Here is a 24,181-nt window from a genome sequence, read left to right as displayed (position 1 = left end):
CATTCCACATCCTGCACTTCAGTTCAAATGTTAAACGCTGTGCCTCAGCCAAGTCGCGATCTGCTTCGCCAGTCTGGCCCGTTAATCCCCTGCCAGGCGAATGGGCCTAATTAAGGCAGGAAAGTGCCCAGCTCCTGCCACATTAGCGCATTCAGTCAGAGAGCAAGTCTGTCAATGCAGGCGCACAGTGCAAATGTCCGACGCTGTTCAGTGCAAAGCTCTTGCTGGGATGGAGAAGGGGGGGAAAAACAGTGCACACTTGGTCTCTGGCAGTTCTTGGTCTTAGTTGAGATTTTGCCACATTTTACCGCTGCTTATCTGTTTCGGGGGCTGCCGGGGAGGAAAAAAGACAACGTTATGAGTTTGGTGGGGGGTATAGCATCAATACCCCTGTTCATTAGTATTCACTCTGTGGCTCTGTCACTTGGACTTAAGCTTGTCTGTGATCCCAGCAAACAGACTGAAAACTGAGTGAATGAGCCAAACGCTCTGCCTGGTGTTCCAAACTCTCCTAACAATACTGATTAGATCTGATTCCATGGGGGCTGGGAATCAGAGGAGGCATTTAATGTCAAAACATGGCTAAACACTTCCAACCACAGATTTCGGTAGGAAGAAATATGATGATGAAATGTTGAGGCAGGGATTTAAGCAGAAAGCCCCGAGAGGACGTAGGTTAGGCCTACACTGATTTTAGAACAGCTAAGGGGCATTTTTAGGGAAGAAAACACTGCTAGTGTCCGCAAAAAAGTTACTACACATAATCTGGCAAGATTTAATAAAATAATAAAATAACAAAAGAAAGGCACAGTAACGAGAAAAGAAATGTAATGATTTATTCATAGATAATCATTCTCCCGCCAATAAATATATTTAATCTATTTGAATAGTTGCCAAGCAACATTGAGACGCAGCTACTTTAACTTTTGTATCTATGGTAGCGCAGTAATATAGAATGAAATGTGGTCAAGGTGTATATTTGTGCTGGGTTTTACAATGGCATCGAACGTGATTCAGCCAATCATAATCTAGGACCGGAACTATCCGTTTTAGAAATATGGAACAGAGGTCTGTGAGAATGGAATGAACTGCTTAGGACCCTCTGATCATGCTCTTTTTGTTGAACCCTTTTGATGCTTCACTGAATTCCAGTATTTCATAAATGTAAGCATCACATTTTTTTCCCCTCTTTCGTTGCCTACAGAAAAAAGAACCTCAGGGACCTTTTAGCTTTCATCAACCATGAAGTCTTTTTTTTCTTAGAAAGTAAAAAAAAAAGCCAGATAGAGGATTTGGGATTTTATTTTAAGCGGCATCTTGTGATGAAATGTTGTTATGATTGTTGTGGGATCTGCACTACTCTACACACATGAGGAGACAAAGCCACAGTTAGGAGTCTCAGAATGATGCCTGTTTTTTTTTTTTTTTTAAACCCATCCCTTCCTATAATGGCCCCCCAAAGAGGGAGTGCAACCTATTCAGGAGTGGAAGTGTGATGTCTTTCGTTTATTTTCAATTTTGGATCAGGCAGAATACTTCAAATGACTGCTAAAAAGGGTTGTCGCATCTGTAGGACTCACGTCTGTTTGATGTCATGCTTTCACACTGTCCTGACTTCCCGGTAATGATGATATTCTTTCAACTTTCATTGTCATTCAATTTGTGCTTCTTGACTAATTAATGATTTAAAATGGCTATGGATCGTTTGAAGCCAATTATACAAATTGGGATTGTCACTGTGGGCCCACCAAAGGAATGAGATTGATGCTACAAAGTGTATTCAACTATCAAGTGAATAAAACATGGTGGCATGAAGCAGAGTTCCTGTCTGGATGGTGGTATTTTACATGAGGTTGCATTAAGTGACATGATGGTATTATAATATTGTGTTTTGCATTTGCAAATTATTCATGACCTTGTTTGAGACATCTGTCCTACGTATTCTCACACAACATATTGTCAAAACTGACTAGATCAGAGGTCGGGAACCTTTTTTGCCTGGAGAGCCACTTTTACCATTTTTTTTTTTTTAATCTCAGAAGATACAAGGATACAAGGATACAAGGAAGTTTATTGTCACATGCATATAGTTACTGGAAGAAGAGCCACATAAAGAAAAAGTTTAGATATTTAACGTACATTTACTTTCATTCAACAGAGGATTTTTAAATACATGTTCTACTAGTTTTAAAAGTAATGTGCAAGTAACTTGAAATGTAAAGTGGAATGACAGAAGTATAGGCCTTAGGCTTCCCATGTAGGCTAAACACCACCCCCTATTTTCCCAGTGTTCTTTTGGTATGCAAAGTAACCTCATAGTTAACAACATAACACTCAATTTTCATGACATGACATGTCATTGGCGAAATTGAACAGTAGGCCTACTGTACCAGAGATTAGATTTGGTGATGGCCTTGGAGTCTGGCTGGCTCATATTCAGTGAGGTGAAGTTTCATGCAAGAATTAAGGCTGTCATCATTTAAGGGCAACTCCATGCAAAACTGTCATATATCCATGTGACAGTTTTGCGCGGAATTGCCCTTAAACGTGAGCGCAGTGTGCAGTGTGCGATATATAACGCGCAGTTCATTTCGCGTTTTCAGAATCAGTCTTCGGATGGAAACTTTCCCATTTCAGCCCGCTTGTGTTCGCGCTCGCAAGCTGTGGTCACTGACGTTTCCTTTTTGACATTTTCCTTATCTAGCCTACAGCAAGCGCACACATAAACAATAACAATTAAAGTGTTCTCGTTCATCTTTTTTTCTCTTCGCCATTTTCTTTGTTTTGGATACAACCGTTAGCTAGCTGAATTTTTAAGTAAAGCATCAGCGGGTGAAATGTTATCTCGGCACAGCATTGTCCAATAAAAAAAACGCGTTTTTCATATCTGTACAGTAGCCTACATCGACGTAACCGTGAACTTCAGCGGTAGAGAACAGACATGGGATGGATTAAAGGAGAATTCCGGTGTGATTTTGACCTAAAGTGTTTTGAAACATGATACCGAGTGTGAACGTATGTCTCATAGCCCATCTCGGCTTGTCCCCTGCACTCCGAAATCTGGCACTAGTTAGCCGATGCTACCAACAAGGCGGTCAATGGTGGTGCCTCGGCATCGGCATAGCCATGCAAATAAATCACTGTTTTACACCATTTACGAGGCTCAATGTATCTCCACACTTCATTGGTAGACTTACGAGGGCCCTGACATTTAAAACGAGACATTGAGAACTTTGAAAAAGCACTGGTAGTTTACTTACAAGACGATTTATACAGACAGTACCTTCACGAAGTTTAGCGTTTGCAGCCATCTTGAATTTAGTCACGATAAGTCGAGCGATGAGTAAGAATGAACAGGTATGATAAGGGATCAGATTCCAAAAATAATTCTGTGGAAATGCATGGATTACAGTTTCTTCCAGTAGCAGCAACTGGAATCCATGCATTTCCACGGAATTATTTTTGGAATCTGATCCCTTATCATACCTGTTCATTCTTACTCGTTGCTTGACTTATCGTGACTAAATTCAAGATGGCTGCAAACGCTAAACTTCGAGAAGATACTGTCTGTATAAATCGTCTTGTAAGTAAACTACCAGTGCTTTTTCAAAGTTCTCAATGTCTCGTTTTAAATGTCAGGGCCCTTGGAAGTCTACCAATGAAGTGTGGAGATACATTGAGCCTCGTAAATGGTGTAAAACAGTGATTTATTTGCATGGCTATGCCGATGCCGAGGCACCACCATTGACCGCCTTGTGGGTAGCATCGGCTAACTAGCACCAGATTTTGGAGTGCAGGGGACAAGCCGAGATGGGCTATGAGACATACGTTCACACTCGGTATCATGTTTCAAAACACTTTAGGTCAAAATCACACCGGAATTCTCCTTTAAACTACGTGAACATATATTATATTTCGAACACTATTTTAACATTTTGATTTCAGTAGGTCCATTTTTTATTTAATACAGTAGCAAAATTATTCATGACTTATTGAGTAAACAAATGGCAGATTTGTCCGAGAGCCAGATGCAGTTCCCAAAAGAGCCACATGTGGCTCGCGAGCCATAGGTTCCCGACCCCTGGACTAGATGGACAAAGAAAGACATACGCTAGAATGTGTGTGTGTATGTGTGTTTTTACATCCATGTTTAACACTTAGAAATTTGTACTTCCAGCATCCTTGTATGTTGCATATTGAGATACTGTTTTGACAGATAAGTTTGTGCTAACAATTGTGCTAACAATTATGCTAACAATTAGTGTATTCATATACTTTGTTATTTGCCAATTGTCAAATATTTACAATAGGGCTAATTAATGTTGGCTCAATATACTATACTAACCATTCTTATGTGTATTGTTTGCCATGCAAACAATGAGAATATCCCCAAAGCCATTCGGGCAAGAAGACTCATCATCCCTCTTAGCAAGGGAAAAGTCTTACTTTTTTGCTTGAATTATAGCTGTTTTCACTGCTACAAATAAAATCTCTACATGTATGTCTCTCATGCCCGAGTAACTGTAAATGACTCCTTTATCTGTAATACGATTGGTAGATGCATTGAACAATGCTTAATGCTTTCAATAGAGGAAATAAATGTTCCTTCTGTGTGAGAGATGAGAAGTAAATCTGGTTTTATTGCAGTGGTGTCCTATTGTGTTCAGATTATTTTTCATCATCTGCAGTAACGATGGAGTTTTCTTTCACTATGTTTCTTACTATTTTTAAAGATCTCCAGGTTAATTAGGCCTTCTGACAAGCCCTGGTACCCTTTAAAAGACACCCTCTGGTGGAAAATAGTTTTAAACCTTGTCAACATGCCCATATGATGTTTGTTATCATAGTTTCCAAGACCTGTCATGAGCGAAATAAGCAGTCAATGTCATGGCCTTAGGTTCTAAATTTCAACCAATCAAAGCCCAGGTAGGCCAATTCAGGCATCAGTCCATTAATGTGGTATAAGGGCAGACAAGCTACAGTAGCTAATGGATCAGCTGCAGCTGCCAATAGCAGGTGAACAGTGTGGGAGAGGGTGCCGGTGTTTGCCTTCTGGTTTCTCCACCTACTTGTTTCCTTGCGCGTGCATGCGCTGCAGCAGTTGTCAGACATTCACAAACAAGTTGTTATAGGTGGTTTGAAGTCGCTTTTCATATATAGGCTACGCCATGAGCGCTCGGCTACATTACAGCCACTCTTACAAAAGACATGTAAAAATATGTTTTGAAAACTAGCATTAAACTGGCCAACCTGATTCCCTACTCATTGAGCCAACTGTTACGCGATACAATTAAATATTGTAGGCTACCATCAATTAATAACATAGGCAACACCCAAGTAACATGTTGTAGGTTCGAATCCAGTTTAATGCTATAAAGTGTGCAAAATTATAGCCTAGCCTTTATTTTACATGTATTTTCTAGGAGTGATTGTAGTGTAATGATCATGGGATAGATATAAAATGCGACTTCAAATCCGTCTAAAACAACTTGTTTGTGAATGTTTGACAACTCCTGCTGTGGTGAGCAACGCGAGTAGGTGGGAAAACCAGAAGGCACACAACACCGGGATAGCCTCGTGAGACCATCCTGATCTCGCGAGCTTCAGGGTTTCACTCGCAGATCAGTCTGGATACTTTCCGTTAAAGAAAATTTGGAGCAGTTCACCAAACGAACGTCCAATCAGCGTTGGCTTTGAGGCGGGTTGAGGTGTGACGCAACGAACAACATGACGGCATCCACAGAGAAGTTTTATTCAAATTAGAAAGTATTCCTGGGTAAACTGTGAAGCTATGAGTCTCAGCCATGCAGCTGGGAGGAATGAACGACACAGACATCCTCCACGGCTGATTCCAGTTCATAATGGAGGAATACTTTCTTCAGAAGTGTAGGGCCTACCGTGAAAACTTGATGGGAATTGTCGTTGATTAGGTTCATAAATGGTAAGTTAAAACATCTTAACGTTTGTCACGTTACCTAACTTAATTGTATGTTAAACGGCATTAGAAGAATACTTTGTTCATCTAATTGGTTGATTTGGCCCGTCGATAACCAACAAAGGTGGTGATAGACAGATGGTTTATCCAATCAGCTAACCAGTATGTCCGCCCCTTCCCAAAAGTTCTTCAATGAAAAGTTCCCAGATGGATATGTGGAGCAAATCCATCTGGCGGAGTCAGGTTAACACCGGGACAGACAGATTCGAGTCCCTGAAGCCATTTCAAAGTGTAATGCCAGCGAAAATCGACCCAAGGGTGTTTTGCATTAAAACACATCAAATAAGCCGTGGAGACAGTATTTTTCGTTGATCAACCACTACAGACCTTGCTCTGGTTTAGGCCTACGCTATAGCCCCAAATCGCAAACAGGAGAATAGCTAGCTAAGGGCCATGAGCGAAATGCTTCCCAAATAGCATTTTAACCAGTAATATTGTTCAAAACAGTATCAAACCTCGTCAGTAGCTTGCTCAGGGTCCCTACACATAACACAGAGCACCAACAACGAAGTTAGCAAACCCGGAGTTTATAACATAAGACTAAAAGAACACTTCCCCTACCAGCTCCTCTCGAATGAAAATCCGTATAAGGCATTATTATCTTCCGGCAATAGACATCATGCTCCCTGTGAAATCTCAGTCTTCTATGAGATTAACAGTCCATTGATCAACGAAAAATACTGTCTCCAAGGCTTAGCCTATTTTATGTGTTTATGCAGAAAAACACCCTTGTGTCAATTTTCGCTGGAATTACACTTTAAGGTCATTAATAGACAAGTGCTATTTCAAGAAAAAGTCCTTGTATATGGGTCTAGAGGCATTTCTTAGTAAAAGTTGGGAACAGGACTTTTTATCATAATTAACATGTGCTGAATCCAACTAGCCCTGTTCCCAAGCAGATTTTGAGTTTTTTGACCATCTAATTAGCATAAACAAAATGGCTGCCAAAATGGCGATTTTGGGCACTTTCTTCAGACGGGCATCATTATACCATGTAAATAAATTAATATTGTTCACATCTGTGCATCTCAGAAATCTCCTGTGGGCAATAAATAAAAAGTAAAGGCTATGAAAAATATAAAAATGCAAAAAAAAACTATTATTATGCTAATTAGCATTATTATCACCTTATTATACTCTTGACTATGTTTACGGTCCTCTTTGGCAAAGAGTGTGGCCTGACTTCATTGGTAAACATCTTCTTTGTGGTGGGTGGGACACATGTTTGGAGTTTAAAATCATTGGAGTTCCTTTGAACTAATCACGAACAACCGTAGAAATATCAGTAGAACTTCTCTATGTTTAAGTGTAATAAAGTGTGTACATTTATAAATATAAATAGAATACTATGGGTGGGATAGGGGCAAAATGTTCGCCTCCTTGTTGTCCCTGTGAAGGTTGCCATCGACATGGACACCTCAACAGGCACAGGCAAGGAGGCACCAGCGGGGGGGGGGGGCCTTGATGGAGGGGTGTGAGGAACCAGTGATGCGCTGAGCAGTTTTCACCATCCTCTGCCGTCCTTTCCAGTCGGAGGCAGAGCACTTGCCATACCATACTGTGACACAGTTGGTGAGGATGCTCTCAATGGTGCAGCGGTAGAGGTTTAGAAGTTCACCATAGATCTGAGGAGAGAGGTTGTGTTCTTTAGTCTACTCAGGAAGAAGAGATGCTGGTGAGCCTTCTTGATCAAGGTAGAGGTGTTGAGGGTCCAAGAGAGGTCCACAGAGATGTGGACACCCAGAAACATGAACTGGTGACATGCTCCACCTCAGTCCTGTTGATGAGGATGGGGCTTTGTGTGCTAGCTTTTGACTTCCTGAAGTCCACAATGAGGTCTTTGGTCCTCTTGGTGTTGAGAGCCAGGTTGTTGTCGGTGCTCCGCGATGTTAGGTGCTGGACCTCCTCCCTGCAGGCTGTCTCATTATTGTTGCTGATGAGAGCAATCACCGTAGTGTTGTCTGCAAACTTGACAATGGTGTTAGAGCCATGTACAGATATGCAGTTGTAGGTGAAGAGGGAGTAAAGGAGGGCTCAGCACACGCCAGTGTTCAGGGTGAGGGTTGAGTGGGTGAGGATATCTAATCTAACAGACTGCGGTCTGTTGGTTAGGAAGTCCAGAATCTAGTTTCAGAGGGAGGTATTGATGTCCAGTTCACTGAGTTTGGTGATCAGTTTGGAGGGGATAATGGTGTTGAATGCTGAACTGAAGTCAATGAACAGCATTCTCACATAGGTGTTGGTATTGTCAAGGAGGGACAGGGCAGAGTGAATTGCCATAAAGATGGCATCCTCTGTGCTCCTGTTCTGGCAAATTCTCTTGAAGCATTCTATACTGCAAACAAAATCTACCTCTGAGTACAAATAAAGTAAAACTTGAACTTGCACTAGTTATAAAGTTATTCATCTAGCTATTAATTCACAGGACATGCAATCATTTTACTAACACAAATGTTATGAAGAAATATGGGTGACACTTTATGGTAAAGGTACATGAATTATCATGAATTCATGCATTAATTAATTCATGATTTATGCATTACTTCATTCCTTTATATCCTATGAATCATCAGGAATTGACATGCATTCATATACTCTCATTCATGATGACCTCATGTATGAACAACACATCAACTAAAGCATTAGGTGTGATGGGTATATCATTATGATTTATGATTTCTTAAGCATGATCATCATGATTACATGAATTTTAGGATAATTGCTCATGCATTTATCATGTCTGTGGCCCCTCAAATAAAGTAGTGAATAATGACATGTGTTTAGAGAACTCCAAAGTTATGTTCAAATCAGAATTTGAGCAGTGATGACCACATTTTTGGCAGAAAAATAAAGTCATGATCATGGTTAATACATCATAATTCATAATTCATAAAACCTAATACTTTAGTAATGTGTTCATGTATGAGGTCACAAATGACAAACTATGAACTCAGTAAATTCCTGATGATTAATTAGATATTAATGAATGAATACATAAATCATGAATTAATTAATGTACCCTTACCGTAAAGTATTACCGATATGGGTAAAGGCCTGTGTAACTTACTCCGACACTACATACATTACCAACCCAATTCGCTTCAATTATGTAAATGTAATTTAAATCAGGTTTTATGGCCAAGTATACTTGGGTATACAAGGAATTTGGTCTCTGCATGTATCCCATCCGTGAATTAGTGAACACACAGGTCACACATTGAAGCACACATTAACCTGGAGCAGTGAGCTGCCTTGCTACAGTGATGCTCGGGGAGCAGTGAGTGGTTAGGTGCCTTGCTCAATGGCACTTCAGCCGTGGATGTGGGCATGGGAGACTAGTGCTCAACCTTTCCACCACCCACATTTTTCCTACTGGTCGGGGATCAAACCGGCAACCCTTTGGTTTCAAGCCCGAAGACCTAACCAGTAGGCCACAATTTTAAACTTTACATTTCATCACTACACATCTTTCTTGACCCTCAGAAAACACAAGTCTCATTCGTCAAATAGCGTGTGCCTGCTCAGTTATAAAATTTTAACAATTACATTTTTCAAAGGTTTTTTCAGGTAATTAACATGGGCATAATACTAGATTTTTTTTCTTTTTTTCACAGCCTGTATCCTTGATCTATTGGCCAAGGAAGATTTCTGTGAACAATATGAATTAATTTACATGGTATAATGACATCCGCCCAATGAAATTTTGGCAACCATTTTGTTTATGCTAATTCGATGGTCATAAACTCAAAATTCAGCTTGGGAACAGGGCTAGTTGGATTCAGCACACCTTAATTATGTTAAAAAGTCCTGTTCCCAACTTTTACTAAAAAATGCCTCCAGGAAGCACATATCTCAAAAATATCACCTGTCTATTAAGGGATTTTTTCATGGAAACAACTTCTGCATACTTTAAGTTTAGAGTAAGAGACACAGCTTTTTCTGGCCAGCACAGCAGATACATATCTTCAGCTTCTCCCCAAATCATAAAATACAAACTCCAAAAAATACTCACAATAGGCTTGTTTTTTACCATTTATGCACATAGTTCAGGTGCTTATCTAAGTGTGGCATTCTAAGCTGTAAATATCCATGTTGCCCAGGATTTTTATGTGTGGTAGAAGATTCTGCCGTGCGCAGATGATGCCTGCCAGGCACCAGTCCACTGTATCCTAAAGGCACGCCGTGTCAGGAGAATCTCCGACTGAGGATGCTGCCGACGACAGGTGTTTGGCACTTTTACAGTCCATTGCTCAGTGCAGTCAGACTTGCCACAATGCTGTTTTTAGCAGCGTGCCAATCACTGCCTCCTGGAGCCCCTAACTGCTTTGGAGAGCCTGTTGAACTTAATTTAAGTGTGCATGTGTCATGTCTGACTGATAATGGCATAAATTCACCCAGTTCCCGGCTTCTAATGAACTCTCAATCTTCCCTCTCTCTCTCCCAGTGCAGCATTGACAAGTTCACTTGGCAGAGTCACATGTTTATCTGATCATGCAATGCTCTCGCTTAATCTCCAATTAAAATTAATTCCTCGTCAGCCTCCTGCTCACATAGCACCGCAACTGATAACGTATCACATCACTTGCTTTATCCTTCCTCTCTCTTAAAAAAAGTTCAGATTCTGCTCAGTGCTAGGTTAATCTGTCTCATGGTCATGACTCAGAGTCCTTTGACAAATGTCCTTGGTTTGCTAACTTTTTTCCCCTACCCCCCTCCCTCCCCTCCCCCTTCCTGTTTGTTTGACAGAGAACTGTGATGGATCGCTGGTGTCTCTCCTCCCTCCGACTGCCTTCAGAAGCTCGTCTCAGTTGTCCAGCAGTCATGGGCCGGGCTTTGCCAAACTCAACAGGAGAGACGGTCAGTTTTGCACAGGGGTGTTCTTTTGCCATCTCTCCATGCTTTTTGATCACTGTTAGATCAATGGAAGACCTCAGTTGGCATCACGATGGCAGTAGCGTCTGACCTGACTTAGGGAATAATGTTGTTTATCAAGATTAGCTGGGATTATGAAATGGACATGAAAGAGCCTGTCTCTCATGAAATTATTTTTTTCTCTCATTAGTTAGGAACAAAGGAATAAATGATTGTTGCTTGAATCCCTCCAAAATTCAGATAAGAGACTAAAGGGCCGTTAGGAGGCGAAGCTGGTATCACTGATGATTCACACATTTGACCTTCAGCGTTGACAGCAGAGAGGCTGATTTCATTCAGATGCAGAAGTACATCTAAGCAACAAGCACACAGCTGTCGAAAGCACATCAGGCATTCTTCCTGCATTATCAGATCCCACTCTGAATGTAAACATTGGTAGCTGGCACGATTTAAAATATATAAATATGCCCTGTGGCTGTAAGGGCTACGTGCTGCATATTCAGCATATGGTTTTTGACACCATGTCACAGACACATCATCTACTGTATGAAAAAGGGGAGGATATTCTGCACTGTTTTTTTTTATTGCCCATCAAGGCACTGGGAGTGCATCAATGGCATGAAACTGCCACGTCTCTTCATTATGCAGTTTTAATTACAGATGTGATTCAGTTGCACATTTAGTGGCTGTTGTCAATAGCCATGTCTTTTTAAGTGGGCCTCCACTTAATTGTCACTCAAAACAGAGTCTGAAAGTCTGTGCATACAAGATATGATGATTGCTCTCAATCCAAAGAAACCTTTTATATACGGAAATATGTTGATGGAAACATAGACATGCACTGTAGTGTTTTGAATCAATCATAATTTTTTTGGTAGTGGTTTGTCTTTGTTTTTTCCCTATACTGCATCTCCCATTACACTTGCAAACCATTATAAAATTCAGACAGAGTGTCAGATTAAAACAGGAGTGATGCTGAGTTTATGATGAATATCTGGTGAATACTCTCTGGTTACTGGTGAATGCTCTGCATGTCATAAAAGGTTGTAGGTCAAGCCACAGGGATTTGATTCAAATTGACTGGCACAAGTTAGCATTGGAGTGTGAAAAACAAGGCAAGGCAGTCAGCTTATTAGTTGACAGATTGGAAGATGACTGCCATAGCCTGTCTGGATCTAAAGGCATCCTATGCAAGATGTTATTATATAATATATAACAGCTTTAAACCCAATTTGATTGTACACTAACTGTAATAGGGAGAATAGCATGCACAACCAGCCTGGGCTTGAACCCTCAAACCTGCAGTACCTTGGACTGCGAGATGGGCATGCTAACAGATAGAGGCTAAAGCCCATTGTTAGGGCCTAATGGTGTCTGTTGCTAGAATCGTTGGTTGCTAGCACATCTCTTAAAGTGTTGGGAAGGAAGTAGATTTGCTGCTGGAACTCTGTTGGTAACATGTCCCCGGTCGTAATTTCCATCCTTGATTGTGATTAAAGATGGTACCTTTTTTCACTCCTGCCTATGTTGCCTGGTTGTTAAGAGTTTGTTTTTTTTACCACTGCACAACACTCCTTGCTGCTGACCATTACAATTGCCTGGACAGGATGACTGTCAAAGTCTGCCTTGATCCAGTGAAAATGACAGGTGGTGACTGGGATAAACCACTGCCATTCTGTTCCTCAGCTTAACCCTCGTAACCTTCCCGAGATTTTCTTTAAAATCTTTTCACAAATGGTTTGTGTCTGTACCTCAGCTTATTTGTATCTACACTTTAAGAACACTCATGTAAATTATAGCATTTAATTTAGTCCAAGGCAGAAATCAATTACACCTTGTCAATCAATCAATACACACCTTGAAATCTTGCACACCGCTCAACAAAACAGCCCATCCAGAAAATAAAAGCAAACAAACGGTGAAATCCATTTTTTGATATGAAACCCCTGCTAACTGGCTTAGAGTTTCCTGCTAGCTAATCATGGGTTTTGATAGACAACCAGAGAAGAGAGAGAGGCAGATTGAGTTTATCTGGACCGCACACATGCAGAAAAGCCCAGTCTTGGCATCAGCACTGGGAGACACTGGGCCATTGTTTGTCTCTTTTTATATCATGGAACTAAACAGTCTGGGTTGGCTGGATGGCTGGCTGGCCTGCTGTTTGGCTTGCCTGGCTTGCTTGTCATCACAACACAGTACGGTGCTGTCAACACCTCATTTACATCACTGACTATACTGTACTGATTGGCTCTCCCTATGGACTCAGTAGGACCTAGAGAAACCTCCGGACAGTATCGGCCAAAAACGCAAGACAGGCCTTCTTCTGCCTGAAATATCGAGAAGAATGTTTACTTTTCCGTAATATCAGAGATGACCGAAATCTTTGAAAAGAAATCCTATTTTTAAAATGTATGGTAAACACGCAGTGGGCCAGGCTGAGCCTCAGGGGAGTCATAGAGTATCTCTGCTCCGACAGTGAAAGGAACTCCTGCCCTTAATGTCTGCTCTTGAAACTCACATAACTAAGATTTTCCAAGTCTTAGACAGTGGGTCTAACCTTTGATGACAAGGCTCAGAAAAAGCTTCTCCAGCATCCACCATGAGTTAAGCCTTTGAGCCTTATCTCAGAAGCAACTATGTTAAAGAGATTAGTAAATGTATTTCATAGCAGTGGCCTGGGAAAACCTCTTGGAAAAGCCCTTGAAATTTAACAAGTTTCCATAGCCTACACTATAGGTACCACAACAGACTGTGAAAACTTTCAGTTAAATTTCCTATTCAAGCTTGTGATTTGCTTACGGCCATTGCCTTCATTGCGATGCCTTTTCAACAAATAAAACTGTATCTTATGCAGTTAACAGTGTCTCCGCTGATAACAATTTTTTTCTGGTGTCTAGTCATGAAATGTTTGCCACCACGGCAAGAAAAAAAATCAATCAAACCATCGATAATCTAATCCAGCTCCTTTGGCCTGGTAAGTGGCCCAGAGGTCTCCCGTGTAGTGCCCATTAGGTGATGGATAATGTATTGTCCGCTAGTCATTATCGGAAAATAAGTCCCTTCAGGGCAAACAGGACCCCAATGCGAAGCGGAGCAGTCATTATACGGAATTATCAGACCGCTGAACGTTATGAAGAGCCGGTCATGTTAATGGAACTTTCTGAAACACTCTGAAGAGCCATGTAATAAGCCTACAGAATTCAGATGTTTATTGTCACCAGAAAGGCTCACTTGCCACACCAAACCTACATGTTATGTTACATACATGTGCAGTGCAGGGGGGTATTCCATCAAGCAGGCTGACGGCAAACCCTGACTTGTTTTGAAGTCTTGATAATTGGCAACCAGTCTTTCCACATTCATCACCTTTGTTATTTTTTTTAAATCAATCTCTATTTCATTTATGGTCATCTAGCAAATGCTTTGAGTTAAAAAGTTACTCTACATCAACATGCTTTAAAGTTAGCTATACTTAAGCTTTTCAGAAAACCTGTACACAGGAATAATGTTTTCTGACTAATGGGGGACCATGTTGCTGTTCACTATAATGAACAAGAGGAAGATGCTAGTCTAATACTGCTTGCTATTCTAATCTGTTGAAAAACGTGGTGCTCTGTTAGGATATGGTTGCATTTGTATACTGTAGCAACAACATCTGTGGATCATAGAAGAAATGTTCAGCTATTTTTATAGCTTGAATCTTGACACCATACGCATATTTTGAGTTGGCCAACCTCTTTCATTTTCATATAAATACATGTATGACTGTTTTACTGAATATAGAAGATTATGAGTGAATTTATCATTAATTGTAAAAAACAGCACTTTGACAACATGAATGTCATGTTCAGGGCTGGATCCCCAAACTATTATCTGTTGGCACACATAAATGTAATCTTCAGATTTAATTTATCTGTACAGTTGTGTTACTTGCCACAGTAGATTTCTCGGATAAGGAGGTTTCAGTTCATCATTCTCATAGTGATGAACACTGACCCATTTCAATGCATGATTCACAAAAATAAGAAGTTGCCTGGCAAGGCTGACTAATGTAATATTTAAAGAGTCTACCTCATGCCAAAAAGGTTTTTGGGAATGTCTGGGTATGCAGCTCATAACAATTTCATTATATGATCGAGATTACTGCAGTTAAGATAGTCCAAACTTAATCTGGTTGGTACTTTGTAGAACTTTTCTTTGACAAAGTATTTGTTTCTTTTCAGTGTACTGATGTAACTATGTGTGAAAAAAGTTTACGTCTCATCTCTGCAGGAGAGATCATTCAAAATACTCTATCTATTTTCATTGCCTTTCTCTGTTATCATACAATTGAGAATAAAGTACAAACAGTGGACTAAGTCTAGCCGTGAATGCAAATTCCCCTCATTGGAAAATTAGAGCGGTCTTTCTTGAATATGAACATCCTCAATTGGTCTGTTCACTCTCAACAGTGAACATAGTCCCTCTTCAGCAAAAAAAACTGTGATGCATGGCTAAGAAAATACTATTTAGATTTTTATTTTTATTTTTTGCAATTAAGGATTAACATTAACATTAGTACATCAACATTAGTACATTAACATTAGTACATCAACATTAGTACATTAACATTAGTACATTAGTACATTACCGATGCCATCACTTATCTTCTACACAGGACACATTCTCACCTAGACAAGGGGAAAAGTGCTGTGAGAATCATGTTCTTTGATTTCTCAAGTGCTTTTAACACCATCCAACCCCTCAGACTGGGAGACAAGCTCTTGCAGATGGGTGTGGACGCTCACCTGGTAACCTGGATCACAGATTACCTGACCGAGCGACCACAGTTCGTCAGACTGAAGAACTGCCTCTCTGACACTGTGATCAGCAGCACTGGAGCGCCACAAGGAACTGTGCTTTCTCCAGTCCTGTTCATCCTGTACACATCTGACTTCCGCTACAACACCGAGTCATGCCACATGCAGTAGTTTTCTGATGATACTGCAATTGTGGGGTGCATCAGGGACGAGCAAGAGGAGGAGTACAGGAGCCTGGTGGAGGACTTTGTGCAGTGGTGCAAACTCAATCACCTTCAACTTAACACTTCAAAGACCAAGGAGATGATGCACTCTACAAGAAAGGGCAGAGCAGGCTGTACTTCCTGAGGAGGCTGCGGTCCTTCAATGTGTGCAGCAAGCTCCTCAGGATGTTTTATCAGTCTGTTGTGGCCAGCGCCCTCTTCTATGCAGTGGTATGCTGGGGAGGAAGCACAAAGAAGAAGGATGCTGGGCGACTTGACAGGCTGGTAAGGAAGGCTGGCTCTGTAGTGGGAGCTGAACTGGAGTGCATCACTTCAATATCTGACAAAAGAACCCTAAACAAACTGATCAACATCTTGGACAATGAATGTCATCCGCTCTACAGCACTATCAAAAACCAAAAGAGCTTGATCAGCTGGAGACTTCGCTCACTGCCATGCACAACTGAAAGGCTGAGGAAGTCATTTGTTCCTAGGGCCATTGAACTGTTCAATGCCTCACTAAGGGGAAGAGGAGAGATAGACTTCTCTGCTTAGTCTGTCTGCCTCTCCACCCTCTCCATGTCCATGTTTTCTGAGTACTGACTGCCCACTACTGCTTACTACTGTTTTACTACTGTTTTACTATTGTACACAGCCTAATGTTTTCACTACTGTTTTACTGCTACACTGTTACCTCAACCTGCTCTTGAAATAGACTGAAATAGTTTTTTTTTTTTTTACCTTGTCTACATTACACTTTACTCTCCTATTTGTCTATATTATTTATGCTGGTCTCTAGACCTTACTGTTGCACTGTTGGGCTAATGTTGGACTACCTTTTGCACCTTCACCATGACACCCACTCTCTTGAGCACCTTGCCAGGCACACACAACTAAGGACTATGGTTGGACTACTGTTTGCACCTTCACCATGACACTCACTCCCTTAAGCACATCTCCAGTCCTGGCCCTGTCACTACAAGCGTCTTATGCTTGATTACCCTCCAGCACATTGGACTTTCTTAATTTAACTTATATAGTGTATTTAGTATTTAGTTTTGTCAGTTTCTTCTTCTACTGTCTTTATTGTACAGTGGAGTTTAGTTATATGTTTATACTTATACTAATGTTTACCATTTCTGTTGTAAGTGCATGTTGTGTGTTATGTCTGTATGCTACTGAGACCCTTGAATTTCCCCTTGAGGATCAATAAAGTATCTATCTATCTATCTATCTATCTATCTATCTATCTATCTTAACCAACAAAGAAAGAAAAGGAGAGAATACTGTAGGGAACAGGAAGAGAGGCTTAAAAAATCCATTCTTAAACTAAACTGGAAACTCTTATTTCCTCAGTAGACTTTTTAAAGTCACTGCACTGAGTGTTAAGAGCATAAATAACATACCATTTAAACGGTATACCTTTTTTTCCTCCAATTTGATCATGACAGTTACATTAAAATGACTGTAATTACCTTTAAACGAAGGCTTTGAAAAGGGTGGTCTGCTCAATAATTTTATGGGTAAATGTGATTTAAAATTAAATGAAACCCCAGAACAATTCCTAAAATTACTTGGAATGGAAGCAGTAAGATTATCTCTCATTGATCTGTTTGTTCATTACATCCCATAAATGTGAGGACATTCAATTGACCTCATCCAGCCTAATGTGCAGGTGCAGCCATGCACTGTGAACACGCTGGACTATGTGCTGTTGGCTTAATTATCATCTAACTGTTCTGTGTTTGCGCAGTCACAAACACATACAGTGTACAATCTTTACCTTTACAGGATGCTGATTTCAATGGAGGGCCTTATTGCTACAATGTCCTCTTAATCCCCTGTTTGCTAGCAGGTGGAAAAAACGTAAATTATTGATGAGCAAATGCTTAGTTCATTAGACAAGCATCTGGTCTGCACAGGAATACTGTTCACCTTGCCAAAACCCATGTTAAGGCTGCTTTGTTCTGCTGTCAGAATGATCAGAGGTAATATTCATTGTGTTTCCCACACAAACTCACATTTCGACCTGTGTCCTCAAAGCAGAATTGTTTTTTTAGGTTAAATGTTTTTTTTATTTTTTTTTTTATTAATTCGTCATGGTGATTACTATATACTGTAGGTCATAACACACATAGTGAGGCTATACTTCATTTCAAAACCATACAAGCCCTTTCTGTTAGAAAAATGACTTTTGGAACTCTACATTACAAAGAAAATGCATTAATATTTTCTCTTCATCAAATCAAGAAGAAAGGTTTCAAGGCCCTCCTCCTTCTGATTATTTAAAAAGCCTTTTTCTTCATATAAAGGCATGCCCAGGACTGACATTCAAAAAAAAAAAACTTTAAAAGGCCATGCTGGCATAGAAATGCAGCTTCAGAGTGAGGCCACTCTGTCTTTTCATATTCTTTTTAAACTTATACAGGCAATGTGCCTTGGGACTATTTTCCTTTCTGAACCATTTCAGGAAGCACCCCACTTCAGATGACCCTCTATTTAAACATAACAATAAGACAAGGCCAGCCAAGGGTGCCAGGAGCAGGTCTCCTGCATCTCTCTACAAAAAATATGAAGATTATATATTCCCTGGTTTATCATTTTCATTGTTATGATTTCTTTAGGAGCAAACCTTCAAACATCATGCAACGCAACCCCGTTTTATATCAGAATGTTTGCCGATTCTGGTCTAATTTATCATTCTGAAATCTCTCTCTCTCACACACACACACACACACACACACACACACACACACACACACACACACACACACACACTGTATATTAAAATAATATAGTAAAGATGCAGACCTTGATTCTTGTCCATTATACTTTTGTCAAGTTCAGTGATATTCTATTCAACTTCTATAACTGACTTCTATAATTGTTCACACTCAGAAAAACATGTTTTTGCACAGTCCTGGCTCTGCAAATGGGAAATAAAGTGTTTACACAATTTAAGGTAATCAACAAGAAGGGGTGCTTATTCACAAATATTGGAGCACAGAAAGACTCAATTATCGAGGACCTCACCTTTTAAGTGTAATTTCTGTGACAGGAATTTAGGGGACATAGGGTTTACAATCGACCAACATCTGTTACATGGAGTGTTTGGCTCTGTTATGCTACCAAGAAATTAGTCAAATGTACAGTGCATCCAAGCTGAACAGCAATCAAGTCTGTCTTCAAAACAAGTTAATTCAGTTTTGTCATTGAAGACATGGAACTGTCAAGAGCCTAAAAAAGGCACACTGCAGGAAGAGCTTAATATATTTGTTCTTAGAGGGTACAACAGTTACTAAACTAAATATGTTTTTAAAGATGTGACTTATCTCGCTGTCAGTGCAACTAAATTCTAAGTTCTTGACAGCCTAACTACACGTTCCTCATCATTATTTACGCATGATTCTAGTGCCAGAAACTGTAACGCATTTGGGTACTTTGATGCATTTAGTCAGTTTTCTCACTACAAAGGAACTGCTCCTGAGTTAGTTGGAAGTTTGCCAGAATTTATTTGTCTGATATAAAAAAAAAAAAATCCTGATATATCCTTTTAGAGGAGGTGTTTAAATCGGGGGGAGGTGGAAAATGAGTGTATTTCGCCAAATGGTGGCGTGTCGCTTTAACACCCTTAGCTTGTTGATGGTTTGATGTCTGGGCTGCTCATTTAATATGGTGGTGACACTGACTTCCAAAGCTGAGTGCCAACATCCTTGGCATATCATGACTAACATGTCATTAAAACCTCTTAGCTCTCTGTTTGCCAGGAGGAATGTTGGCATCCGTTTTGGCCAAGAGATAATGGTAGCTCATACTCCAAGAGATTATCTTTTCATCGCCATCTATTAATATGGCACTCTTAGGGTCATTCAGGTGTGTGGGAAAATATAGAAGCTTTTTTTCCAAGGATATGTTTTGCTATCTCGCAAGGTTGATCTGTGCATAAGTGTTTTTATGCTGGTTACCTTGGCTATTTGGCTCAAACTCGCTGTTTATTTTCATGGCAGTAATGAGGAAAGGTCAATGTGTTTGTTCGCTCCCATCACAGTGTCAATGGCGGAGTCTAAGTGGAGTGGTCATTAAGCCTAACCTTTTGTGCACTCCCAAATGTCAAAACAGGGTCATTATTCGACAACAAATGCAAGCACACTTACATAAAACGCATGTGATGGTGAGCAATGGTATTTTACTGACAAACTGATTTGGCCCAGTCTAACAAAGTATGTCATATCTTTAGACTCACACGTATGCCATTTCTAGTTTGAAAACAGACTGTTATGAAAACATGTCGAAATTGGTCACTTGAAATCCTCCCTTTTCAAACTGAAAAATATGTTGGCTCAGTGTTTGATACATGGCCTGTACCGAGGTGCAGATGGTAGGACGCTCTGCCAGTCTTTGACCTCCCAGGCTGGTGTAGGTGTTTTGGGCTTTGAGGGGAGGGGAGACTAATGAGTCTAGATAACTGGCTGTTCAAAATTTGTGCGGAAGAGGGGAAAACACACACACACACACACACACACTCTTGGGGCTCTGCCAAGCTGCCTAGCGATAGCACATGTGATTCCGCTAACAGCTAATCAGGGAGCTGGAGGGTGTCACTGATGAGTTGAGTCAGGAGTGCATGCGCCAGGATCATGGCAGGAGGACTCCACATTGAGAGCCAGAGCCCTTTTTGTGCAAGGGGGAAACATTGGAGCGAGTAGTGCGAGTCATGAAAACACTGGTGCACCAGGCTTTGCCTGCTATGAAGGGTTAATAGTGTTGCTGTAAGGTTGAGATTAAGGTTGAGGTCTTTCCTGGCCAAGAGATGAGTGACAAAGACAACTGACTCGAATCAGGGGTCTGTTTGCCAAAAGCATAGCTGCTAACTATGATGCATATTCTGTGCCACTGCCAAATGTGAGTCGACCGTATTTGAGTCACACGTAAACGATACAAAAATGCGGTGTTGATAGTCGTATTTCAGTCACATTTTCAACAAGAGCTAACAAATATGCTCTTATTTTTTTCATTGTCCAAAATTAAAAACGTGATATGTGACAATATGAAACTTAAGTGTTTGTGCATGTGTAACGGAGGCGAACTGAGCTAGCATGCTAGTTGCCCGTGTAAATCCTCACACCCCTAACCTTAAGTACACTTTTAACCGCTGAGTTGGAAGCCTGGGCTTTTAGCTCAGTGGTTAGAGCGTTCGACTCCCATGCCGGTGTGTGTTTAGGTGGCGGGTTCGAGGGCCGTGAGCGGCGGACGAATTACGACCTTGGTTACACATGCGTAACTCAAATCTACAGACTCACCTTTAGCAGTGGCACTGCCAAGGTAGTTGCTATCAGAGTTAGCAACTATGCTTTTGGGAAATGGACCCTAGAACGATCCAAAAGCCAATCATTCATCACTGTTCAACTCATCCTTCCTTTTGCTCCTGTTTTTTTTTTTATCTCATTACCCTGCTTGCCCCACTAGCCCTATTTAACAGATTTCCCTCCCCAATTTAAGAACTTGCATCTTATGACATGAGAGGTGGTGTGTGCTGTGTGTGCCTGGGTGGGTTTGTGAAAGTAGAGTATGCTTGAAGTAGGTGATGCTCACTACCTTTAGTGCAGGAGAGTCGGGTTTCTCCAGGTTGAATGAGCAGGAGTCAGGTTTCTCCATTGAATAAGGTCCTTCTACTACAGACACCTGAGGTGAACTTAAAGTGGCAAGTTGCTTTCATCTTTGTGTCATGGATAATAAAACACACACATACACGCATGCGCACACACACACACACACACACACACACACACACACACACACACACACACAGGCTGTTATCAAGACCTATGCAAAATAGGGATAATATTTGTTATGCACGCACACAAATGCACACGCATGCACGCACACACACTCACACGCATATAAGCATACACACACACACAGGCTGTTGTCAAGACCTATAAAAAAATAGGGATAATATCTGTTTGTTGCAATAAAAGCGGAAGAACAAAGGACATCCCTCTTAAAATGCATGCCACCTGTGCACCTAACTCAGCCATATGGGGATAGAAGTTCACATTTCAGCAAGGACACATTCATTTTAATTCATATGATTTGTTGCTTGTATCTACAGTAAGTGGTGTTTTAAACCCCTCTGAGAATACAACTGGAAACCATCACACATTCAGTGGCACGTAATTTATGCAATACACCCACCCCTCTGTATTTTAAGGAAGGCCAGCCTGGCTGTAATGTTCCCCCAATTTCAAAAATAGGCAAAAGGTTTATATTTATGAACTAATCTCTTTTATTCTTCTGTAGTAATTGTAGAACTCTCATTCTTGCACAGTATTTAAGCCATGAGAGAGTACAAACAGTTGTGACTGTGACAATATGTGTATGCCTTGGGTGTATTTATAAAAAATGTCCATTTCCATGTTTGCCTGTCACAGCTTAGAGCTTCCACCTATAGAAATCTCTGCCAGATTCACCTGGCATTTGGACACTGTGGTGTATATTGGGAAGCGCTCAGCCGCCGACTTCTAAGCTCTCCACCGTCTCCATCTTCCTTTCTCGCAAACACAAACACAATCCACATCCTGTCACATTCGTCAAACTGCTTCCATTATTGTCTCTCTGCCTTGCAATAACCATTCTCTCTCTTGCACCCTCTCTCTCTCTCTCTCTTTCTCTCCTGTCCACTTCATTTGCTCCTATGTTCCATGGCAAATCCATGGTAAATATGCACTTGTTCATCTTCTCTAAGAAAATTCCTTCTCCCAGTTGATGTCTCTCTCTAACAAATGCATCCCACTTCCTTTCCTTCTGTCGAGTCCAAACCAAACATTCTGGTAAATATTAAGAGACCTGCCCATCAAAAAAGATACTAGCTGTCTGTTCCTAAATCATAAGTAAGTAACAAGTCAAACAACTTTCAAGGCCTGAGTAGGGCAACCTACTGTAGGTCATGTTAGTTTGTGTCAAAATATCTGCTCAACCTAGCCTTTAATAAAACCAACTTACAGCAACTCTGTAATGACATTAAACAATTACATTTACATTTAGTCTTTTTGTGGATTAGTGCGATCGTTTTCAGTTTAGTGGTTAAACTTCATATTGCTATGTTTAATGCAGTTACTTACACAAAGCCTGCAGAGGTCTTTCAGACCAGTGATTTCCCTAGTTTCTAATGTTTAAAATAACCTTCAACCTTCAACTAGTTAGTGACAGTCTTTCATTCCCATGCCTGATCTGTGCAGTTTTGCTAGGCTGCTTGTCCTACTAATGCTGAGCAATGTGAACTTTCAGTCCATCAATAAGACAGTCAAATAAGAATTGAAATAAACAGAATTGATCATAACACTGGCATCAAAAAAATGTGATATTTCCCAAAACCATCATACATGTGCCATCATCAGTGGCATAGAGACAACTAGTAGATTGAGATATAACATTGCTGAAGTGTGTGTTTAACCAAACAGATAACTGGAGTGTGGAATACGTCAGATATTAATTCGAACCGCTTGTTTAACAATAGTGTATTATTACACATCTATAGTGTACACAGTAAATAATTAATGTGCAATGTATTTGCTGACCTTAGTACATGTGCATTTCTAATTTTGTTTGCATAGAGCTGCAGCTTCTTTGACTGGGGATTGTATTCAGCTGGGGCTTGTATTGTATTGTATTGTATTGTATTGTATTGTATGCGGCCATCTCATTTGTAAGATATCATGTCAGCTTTTATGAAGATGATGTCTCAAATAGATGTGTCTCAAATAGAGATCACCTCTTGCTTTCTCTCACGGTAAGAGACACGGTAAGAGACAAGAGACAGTCATTATAAGTACTCATCATTAAAGGATTTTTTTATACAATACAAGAAAATTTGTATCTTGTATTCTATATCAGGTAAAATCTGCAAAGATGTGCTGAAAAACATCCATGCAATCCTTTTGCAGAGATTTGTTTTTGCTAGCGCAGCACTACACAAAATGGGCTCTAAAGACATGATCAATACACTATTTCACGCATCTAATTCTCTTAAGTCACACACTGAGCAATTAGAGTCTGAAGTTCCAGAGAGGTTCTGCGGTAGCCAGGCAGAAGGGATTAGCATAAGCTAACCAATGACATTGTCTGAATGAAAAGAACAGAAAGTTCCAGTGCACCTGTTCACATAATATACATACATGTATACAGCATTTTTAACATATCAAAGAGGACAAAGAGATTATTTAGAAATCGTTTAGCAAATTTACGTCAACCTTTTCTGACAACCTGCACTATTATTGCATGGGTTCTTCCTTTTATAGTCAAGCATTCTTACA

The 24,181-nt window shown here is 40.4% G+C and overlaps 1 protein-coding gene across 1 annotated transcript in view; it reads left to right on the top strand.

The window, feature by feature from the left end:
- The window catches only part of cntnap3 (contactin associated protein family member 3), a 98,624-nt gene that overhangs the window by 17,488 nt on the left and 56,955 nt on the right, over positions 1 to 24,181 (top strand). The window contains exon 2 of the mRNA XM_076303105.1: positions 10,742 to 10,852. Within this exon, the coding sequence (XP_076159220.1) occupies positions 10,742 to 10,852 (111 nt within the window). The remainder of the gene's footprint in view (positions 1 to 10,741; positions 10,853 to 24,181) is intronic.

Source organism: Alosa pseudoharengus, unplaced genomic scaffold (genome assembly GCF_046254945.1).
Source record: "Alosa pseudoharengus isolate Yale_2024_CS ecotype anadromous, Long Island Sound unplaced genomic scaffold, YU_APseudo_1.1 YU_APseudo_1.1_scf_24, whole genome shotgun sequence".
In the NCBI taxonomy this organism is placed as follows: domain Eukaryota; kingdom Metazoa; phylum Chordata; class Actinopteri; order Clupeiformes; family Clupeidae; genus Alosa; species Alosa pseudoharengus.
This window is presented reverse-complemented; position numbering and strand designations above follow the sequence as displayed.